Raw genomic sequence first — 9636 nt, 5'->3', positions numbered from 1 at the left:
GATTGATGTGGCCTGAGCCGTCCGATTTGTTATTAGGTTGGGTTTCCTATGGAATCACTACTTTCTAGTTTTTACGTTCTTGTTGTCTTGGCAAATTTAGTCCAGATCGAGATTCTAACAGTGTTGAAGGATTGAGAATGCAACAGGCAAATGACCGGGGGGGGGGCCGCATATATATTAGTCTATTTGGGAGAGTCAGTAATAAAGCTCGATACATGGTTTGTGCACACAATTCAGTTACAATGTGCTGAGGAAAAACTTTATTAGTCTTTGTCAGCACCAATTTTTATTTTTAAAAAATCCCGCACAAGCACAAAATTTTGGGGACTTGTAAAATATGATTTTTTTTTTTTGAGATGATTGTAGAATATGACTTTTAGGGACGTTTTAAAATAAAAAAAAAAACTTGTAAATTCATCGAATTTCCTATTTTTTATAAAGTTAAAAACAGAAAAAATTATTTAAAAAATAATAATAATAGAAAATAACTAATTGTCTATTAATGCATGTTTGGTTATGAAATTCATCTATTTTTATTGACTCTCAATAAAATTTCTATTGAGGATAAAAAAAACTTTGATGTCAGATCAATGTTTACCAAAAATGAAATGGACAATTGGCTAATGCTTAAGATATACTAGACATTGTGAAAGAAGATTTTTTTTTTTTTTTGAAATTTTGTGAAAGAAGATTTAGATACAAAGGAAATTGAAGGACAAGGATTCCTCACAACACTTGGAGGAACAAGTAAGAAGACATAAATAGCAGCGTGCTGCTGCACCGCAAACTAAAACAATTGTCTGATTATATTAATTTTGTTGTCTTCTTTGTGCAGTACATTGCAACTCTGGATGCAAAAATCAAAATGAAGAGAAGCAAAAAAAAGTCGAAGAGTAAGAAAAAAGAGGAAGAGTTCAAAAGCTAAAGAAAAGTACCTAAAGAAACTTCTCTGGCAAATCTTCAATTGCAGATGGATATGCATTCTGATCCACCACCCCAAAAACGACCACGACACTCTGTTGCTGGTGGATCATGGACCACATTAACTCAGTTCGATCGAGAAATTTCAGCAAAAATGAAAGATACAACAAAAATGATGCAATAAGTGGTAAAAAAGTCAATATTTTTTTTGAAGGTAGTTCTAGTTAGGAATCCGGCTCCTCTAAAGTTAGATTGTGTGAATTTAGGGCATCTCCAACAGAGTAGCTAAACTCAATTTTTAGCTATATATAACTATTTCTAATGTAAAATTCAGCTCCAACAGATTAGCTATAGGTAAGTTAAATTTAACTATAGCTAAAATGGTTAGCTAGAGTATCCTACATAGCTAAAGCAAAAATTATATTTCTCTCTCTTCTTTTATCCACATGTCAGTTTATGATTTTACCAAGTTATTATTTACAATTGTTTAATCTAACGGTAAATAAATGGTCATGTCAACTGATACATATCGAAACAGATTTGTAATATTTTTCCTCCAAAATTGACGTTAACTTAGGGTAGTTTTAAGGAGTCCCCTTGAAACTCCTTCTGTGATATTCTTCAATGAGAAACCTTCATGGTTACGAGAGATATAAATCACATAAAGTTTACTAATGCCCACTCAATCAGTTTACACTCTGATATGGCCTTTCATTATCTTCTTTAAAAGTAGAGATCGTTTAGTGTATTCATAACTGACATAAATGGCGCTGCATAAAGCAAACTGAATGTATGATACAATGATTAGAAACTCATTATCTCAAATGAAAATGAAAATAGGTGATCAAAGAGTAGACGAATAGATACATGGAACCCTCTGAGATTAAAAGTATAGTGGATAAATCAAATTCTCTCAACAAATTGAAACAAAAGCTGAAAACTTCTATTTTACCCCTATCTTTCTACTCCACCTTCATAGACAAGCCATCTCCATCAACCCCATCGCTGTCCTCCACCTCTCATAAGACCCCAGGCCACCTCCACCTCCACCTCCACCTCGTAACTAGATATACTAATAAGTATATCGAGTTTAATAAATTCTTAAAATAGTTGGAGTATTCGTTTAAAAATGGTGGTCAAGAATTTGAAGTTCCAAAGAAGAGAGTTTGGAAAACATAGTGACCCTATATTCTGGCCTGAACACAACCTTGCAATGAATTACGATATAGATACAGTCTTGATTTTACAATTATTGTTTTACTGATGTTATTTCTATATTGTGAAGCCTATGTAACTGAAGTTGTCTTATGGTATAGTTAATTGAATGGGTTTAACTGTTTAAGGGGTTCTATCAGAGATACCACTCGGATGAAAGACAAGAAAAACAAAGGGACTGAAATTGGTAAGGATGGAAGAGTATTCGGTTAATTACGATCTGATCTAAGTTATTGCATGAACCCAGTCTTATCTAACTTTTGTTAATGATGATCTTCAGTACTTTAGCTCATTCTATATCAAAAGAAAACTCTGTGATCTGATCTAAACTGTAAAATTTTTTTAATACTTGCAAAGGGGTAGGATAAGGTTTAAAATTGTACAAGAGGTCCAAATGTTAAATTGAGAGATATGAAACTTTGAATAGAACCACCCCTTATTTGAAAACTTGTTATGTATTTTTTTTTTATAAGAAAACGACTACATCTAAATTAGAAATGGAAGCCATGCGAGCATCCCAAGTTTACAATATCGAAGAGAAATTATTAGAAGAAATTTTTTAGAATAAACGTGCGTGGATTTCCAAAAATGTTTGGGATTTTTTGAGATTTTATTCTTCTAGAATAGGATTTCATGAGGTTCTAAGGAACGATTATTTCTGTCGACCCCAAATGGTTGTTTCGTTTTTGTACTGCTTGCTGAATTTTAATGAAATGACTGACCTATTTCCATAAAAAAAAAAATGTACAAGTATTGACCGAAAAGGAAAAAGAATTCAAAAACTGGATATTGAATCATGCTATAAAAGACTATGAACTTCAAGAGGACCTTGAGGTCAAATGAAAATTTTCCTTTTTTTATCTTCCAGAAATAACAAATTACTAAGGAAATATTTTTATTTGGACAAACACAAATCCAACGCTTCACATCTCACTCTACACAAACACAAAACTCGCCACGTCACCAATCCTCGTGAAACCACAAACCACGCAACTCATAGAATAACCAATCATATACAACTTAAACGCACCACTCAGATCGCTATTCTCAGCCGTCGATTGAAACCCCAATTCAATGGCCCACGATCTCCCTCCTAAATCTTAGAGCCAGAAAATACAAAACCCCCAATAAGATTTTAACAAATGTTCAACAAAACCCCTGTGTGTGTGTCCAATTTCTAAAACCCACAAGAACGAACCGACCATGGCAGATGTAGGCCTCTCCCCATGAAGTTCAAGGATCTTTCCCTCGCTATCAAGTCTATGGATTCTGAGACCTTGAGCCATTTCATCGCAGAGGACCTCAGTGTTTCCACAGCCATGGCTCGCGGGTAAGCTTTCAGAGCCTATTCAACAAAACTTGTCTGAGTTTACCATTTTTGTTCAAAAGAGGGTTGGTTTTACTAGTTCAGGTACAAGTTGGCGGAGGATTGGGTTGTGGGCAGCAAGAAGATAAAGTATCTGCTTTTCTGTTGGGCCGATCAAGCTACTTAATTGGTTTTTTGTGGTATGATTTTCCTGATATTGGGTTTGGGTTTTAGGGAATTGGTTTTGTCTCCTATCATTTTGTTGGGTTTTAGGGGTTAGTGAATTGTTTAGGCCCTGTTCAGTAACGTTTTAAAAAATTATTTTCTAAAAACAATGTTTAAAAATAAAAATGATTAAATGTTATTGTATTTTCCAAATTTGAAAATGTGTTTCATAGTTTAGTGTGGAAATTTTTTTTCCATATTTTCTAAAGAGAAGGCAAAAGTGAAAATGTCAAATTGTTGTTTTCAGTTTTTCAGAGTGAAAGTTGAAAATATTTTTTATTTTCACGTTTTCAAATAAGTCACCGAATATTTTTTTCACTTTATTTTTATTTTCTAAAATGAAAAGACAGTCATGAAAACGTTACCGAACACTACCTTAGTGTTTTGTCTATGGCTTGCTGTGCTTCCAAGTTTAGTATATTGTTAAGACCTAAAATTTTTATCTTTTAAATTGTTTCAATAAAATACATGTTTACATCTACATATCATTGACATATTATGGATTCCGGTCACCATTACAATCTTGTATATCTCCTATAGTGTTTATATTATAGTTTTGTATTGGTTGGTGCTGAAACCTATTTACTTTTCTGTTGCTTTAATTCTATTTCTTGTAATGATTGGCAGAAGGACATTGCTGTATGTTTGAGGAGGGAAGAAACGGAGCCGCTTGAGGCATTTCATTATCCCAAGCCTATCCAATAAAAGTGGAAAAAGTGAGAGTGGATGGCGCACTGAACTTTGTTGGCAATGTGTATCCACACGTTGATTCAAATTCCTGCACACTCCACAAGATGGTCATGCGTTTTTTGGGCAAAGAGAATGTGTAAGGAGGGCCAACAATCAACATCCAGAATTTGGTTTACTTCCATTTCACCGGCAAGAATCATCATTGTATGGCACTTCTTCATCATTCTTAGTAACCAAGAAAAGCTCAGTGTCCGAAACCGCTGGTGGATTGGGAAATGTTTCTGATCTTACTAAACGTCGAGCATTGCTCTTTGGGCTTGAAGATGAGGCTCTCTCTGCTCCTTGAAGTTTATTTTCTTGTTCTTGTTTTCCTTATTTTTCTTATTTTAATTTTAATATTGAAACAGAGCTCGGTAGGGAAAAGATTAGGTTCCATTTGAGGCTTGTTTTGAGTATTCCCCTATCTTGCTCTCTACCGTTTGAGCGTGCTGTGTTTATCAAGTCAGTGTTATGTCTAGGTACTCATTTTATCGGGGCCACATATGTGGCACGTTCCTTTGTAACTTTGTTGGCCAAAGTAATGAAAAGTGTTCTCGTTTCTCCTAAAAAAAAAAAATTCAATGATTTTATTTGATCTTTTACTTTTGTGTAGTAAATTGTAATGAGTCTATAAACAATTTCCTTGGCTGTACTTAAGACCCGTGGTATTTGGTATTGGTTGCCTGAAGTTTCAAATCAAGTTGATATCATACTATCATGGACGGTGGACCAGAGTTTGATTCACAACTCTGCCTCCCCTCTACACCTTCTCTTGCCACCCTTGCTGTGTAGTCTACTTGAATCTCAATATCACTTTTCAAAATTCATGGAGATTTTGCTGGTAAAAGTTCCCATTCATATTTCCAAAAGAGAAAAAAACATATATATATAAATGCAAATTCCGGTCGTTCTTGATCTATTCTCAAAATTGGTAACCATGTGTGGAGGCTGTGGAGTTCATTATGTAAATCAAATAACTCAAAATACCAATTCAAAAAGCTAACTTGTCCGGTAACGTTTTTAAAAATGATTTTTCAAAAATCGATTTTGAAAATAAAAACGAGAAAATAAGATTGGATTTTTGAGATCCGAAAATGTGTCCGGTAGCTTATTCCGAAAACAATTTTCAAAAACGAGAGAAGATGGCGACTAGAGATGAGAGAGAGACTTGAGAAGAAGATAGCGACGTGAGAATATGGAAGAAGAGAGCACGTTCTGTTTTTTCTTTGTTTTGGAAAATATATCTCCGTGTTTTCTAAAATATGAGAATGAAAAGGTGAAAACGTTTATTTGTCGTTTTCCTATTTTACGAGTAAAATAAAAAAATATTTTCAAAAAATATTTTCTGTATTTTTTAAAACAGACCAACGAACGCATTTTCAAGCCATTTTCATTTTATAAAATGAAAAAAATGACTTGAAAACGTTACCGAACGCCACCTAAGCATTTTTCTTGAGTAGCTAATATAATTGGAACAACTACTATTTTTATTAAACACTAGGCATATGCTTAATTTTTCTTCTCTCTGACTTTTTCCTAACACTAGTCCTTGGCTTGCATTACATCTCAAAAGGTAAAATTAAAGCACAGATAGGTTCCATCAAGCTGGGTCTTGAAGATTTTGCACACCAAAGATTGCCTATTTTTGCAATCAAACGTATAACTTGGAGAGGTCTTCAGATAAAGCCTTCCGAAAAAAGGACGTAATTTACATTCAATACCAAAGTAAAAAAAAAAATAATCTACGTGAAAAGCCAAAAAGACAGTGTGCCCCTGCAACAGTGTGGAATAAGTTCGTACATCTCATGGTGACTCTTTTCAGCCAACTGTTATTATACATTTATACTGATGGGATGACTCTTGTTACATGCATAACAATTCAACATGAACAAGAATTCAAGAATGACGGTTATATCACAGTGCCATCATAAGTAATCGAAAGGCTACACATAACGACAGATATTGTTTTATCCAAGACTCTAACCACACTTTATATAAGAATTATACACGAACAATTGCTCTGTTGGGTGATGGCCTGTAAAAATCATCGTTCCCATTTGTTCCCGGCCTCATGAAGCAGTGAGCTCCCTCTCTGAAATGATCCGCCTCACTTCGTTTGCAAGATCCGATACATGTTTGTCTTTGCATTCTGCGGCAAGAAAAAATCAAAGGAAAAGAAGTTGTTCTAATGTAGCATACATAACTAAGATAAATTCATGGGGCACCAAATTAACATTACCAAATTGAAGAAGGGCCTCTTCAAGTTTAAAAAGATACTCTCTATTAGGTCCTGAGGGACCTTTCGCCTGAACAATCTGTCTGCGGAATAGGAAAACTAAGAATATTATCTGAGGCTCATACTCCAGGGTGAAGAAAACACCAAATTACTGGAAAGGATGAATTATAGTTGAAGCCAGTGTTTAGCTTATGATTGGCAACTGATTAAGACTCAGGCTATGGATTACTTAATTAATCAACATCACAGTGACCCAAATAAGATTGATGGTATCTGATCATCCATCAACAAGCAAATTTCAAATAACTATCCATCATAATATCAAGTCTCAATTTCTAATGTAAGCTAGATTTGGAGAAGCAAAATGCTCCTTACTTCATTTAGGTTTTGAATACTTGGATTAATATTTAACCAAATAACAGCTTGGTAGATGAAATTTACATACTTGGCAATATCTTCAATGGATGCAGGACCCAAATAGTTCACATTAAGCTTTTTATCTGGAGAGGCAATATATCTAAATGTAACAGTGTCAGTTCCCTTATGGTTTGAATAAAGCAAATCAAAAACACGTTTAAGTTTTTGGTGACTTTTGGTACTTACACCATTACTCCTGAAAGAGCTGGAGTCGTACCCGTCGGCTCCTGGAAGAAATTTCAATAATCCAACTTATGTAAATGGTCAAAATGCTAGAGTACACACTGAGTGATCATAAGGGGTTGTTGACTATTAGACTTACAGTAAAGAAATGAAGATAAGCCTTCTTGTCATACTGCTTCTCCCTCACTTCTAAGTGCTGAGTAATAATGCCATAGAAATCAAGTTGGGTAAGGAGACCATAATTGTGAGTGGCGGAATGAAAAATTATGCATTGGAAATCAGTCAAATTACCATTCTCAAACTCCCACAAGAAGAAATAGCAAAACAACAGTAACAATCACAAATTGATAAATCATTGCAAGATTTCTAGTGATCAAAAGTCACCAGAAGGATTTGGACCATTTGATGTTATCAAGCTTCAAGTAACAAAGATAACCTTGACACAGCTTTGATAAATATTTGCCATCTTAATTCTAAGGTTGCCATAGATGTCAACCAAATATGTGAATATGTGCTGGTTTAAGATGTAAGTGCGTTCTGTTAAATTTGGTTACCTATAGGTGTTCTGTAGAAGAATTTTAGTATAACAAATGCAGGCACGCAAGTGCACGAGCACAAAAACATGTTTACAACAGAAAGATAGCAGCTTTTGTAGCTAGAAAACATGAACTAGTTTACAATGAAGATTAACCTTAAGATAAGAGTCTACCTCTAAAGCAATTTCTTGATCTTCCTTCTTTGAGATCTTGTAGGCAGCTCCCCACTAAACTTACAAAAGTAAAAACAATCATTGAAGTTGTATCCTGGTCTAATTTGCTAATAATTTGAAATTCACAAGGAAATCATCAAACCGCCACTAAAAACTAGAAACTAGAAACTAAATGTAACATACATCCACTAATTAGCAGTTGTTATCTTTCCTGGTATATTGAAGAAACAGCATTACATTTCTCATCAAAAAATCAATGATATTAACATATGTTTTATGTTTAAGTGCCGAGTTACACAGAACAAATGTGAGATGAGAAACAAGCACTACGATTTCTACGACGATACATATGTTTGACTAATACAAAACACCAAACTGAATCTGTAAATGGGCGATTGAAGTTATTGAAACAACTTACACAGACTTCCCCCTCTGCAGGTTCCAATGTGACTGTTCTTCCTGGAAACTCAGGAGTCCCTCTATGGTCAGTACTGCCTAATAAGAACACACCCATATCAGCAAACATGAATGTATTGAAGAAATCATAACTAAAACACACAGAGGGAGAGAGATAGAGAGAGAGAGAGAGAGAGAGGGACCTTGGTAGAAGACACGGCGATAGTCTTTGATAAATCCAACGATGCGTTCATCGAAGTTAAAGCCGGCTTTCCATATCAAAGAACCATATCCAAATACCCACATGACCATTTTTTCCCCGATCAGAATCTCACAGCTTTTTCAGCAATGAGTTTCTGTCGGAAAGCTGAGGGGCGATGACGAAGGAGAGGGGCCCGAGAACATTGTGTTTGGTGACTTGGTTCAATGATATAAGCGCAAGTGCATCCCAAATAACCAATTACTAAGCGACACGATGCTACAACTATTTGTCTACTTTGCCATCTCATTTCTAGCTATAGCTTCCGATCGAAATTTGGCATTTTATTTCCTCTATCGTTCTAATTTTATCAGATGTCTTCAAATGGACAATTTGACATTCTATTCCTAAAATTTTGGATAGGTAAAATGTGCCTACAATGTATCTGATGTTAAAACTGTCTTACTGTATGTAATATTTGTGTGTCTATATGTAGACATGCATAAACTGAGTGCTCAATTTTTTTTTTTTTTAATCATTAGCTCATCTCAACCTTATATATGTCAGTGGGAATTGAACTCTTGACCTTTACAATATTGAAATTACAACGTACCAACATGTCACAGCTCGCCCACGTACCAAAATTACAATCTTATCAAAACATATTAATAAAAAGAGACTTTCAATAATCTAAGTTTATAAATTGTTCATATAGCATGCAATTTAACATATAACCTTTTTTTATATATTAAGATGATGATCTTCTATATTTTAAGTTTGTATCAATATATTTTTTTATTTTTTATTTTTATAATGTAATTCCTCATATCATCCCTGATGTCAGTGAGATTTGAACCCGTGACTTCTACGGTGTTAGTTAAGCTAGCTAACCAACAAGCCACGGCTCACCGACAGTTTTTTATTCTTTTACATCAACTTTTTTATATTTATATCAAAATATAAAATTATAATATTATTAGAAGATATTTGATTTTCATATATATATATATATATATACACACACACACACACTATTATTAAGAGAAAAGAGCTTGCTCTCCATAACTGATTTTTTTTACGATGATAGTCCTAAAATATTA

General features: G+C 34.2%; 1 protein-coding gene across 5 annotated transcripts; it reads right to left on the bottom strand.

Moving 5' to 3' along the window:
- Nucleotides 1–6139: 6139 nt before the first annotated feature.
- LOC112169047 (gamma-glutamylcyclotransferase 2-3) lies at nt 6140–8774 on the bottom strand. Of its 5 annotated transcripts, none has more exons than XM_024305982.2 (8): nt 8541–8771; nt 8360–8436; nt 7924–7995; nt 7372–7428; nt 7236–7276; nt 7078–7149; nt 6636–6715; nt 6140–6545 (listed from the first exon to the last, which is right to left on the bottom strand). In XM_024305982.2, exons 1-8 carry the CDS (start codon nt 8647–8649, stop codon nt 6466–6468), a joined length of 588 nt encoding a protein of 195 aa, XP_024161750.1. In that variant the 5' UTR covers nt 8650–8771; the 3' UTR covers nt 6140–6465. The 5 variants fall into 5 exon arrangements, with proteins under 5 accessions (XP_024161750.1, XP_024161752.1, XP_024161754.1 ...); XM_024305984.2 differs by having other exon boundaries at nt 7942–7995; nt 8541–8767; XM_024305986.2 differs by lacking the exon at nt 7078–7149 and having other exon boundaries at nt 8541–8774.
- Nucleotides 8775–9636: the final 862 nt, after the last annotated feature.

This window comes from Rosa chinensis, chromosome 6 (assembly GCF_002994745.2).
Source record: "Rosa chinensis cultivar Old Blush chromosome 6, RchiOBHm-V2, whole genome shotgun sequence".
NCBI classification, from domain to species: Eukaryota; Viridiplantae; Streptophyta; class Magnoliopsida; order Rosales; family Rosaceae; genus Rosa; species Rosa chinensis.
This window is presented reverse-complemented; position numbering and strand designations above follow the sequence as displayed.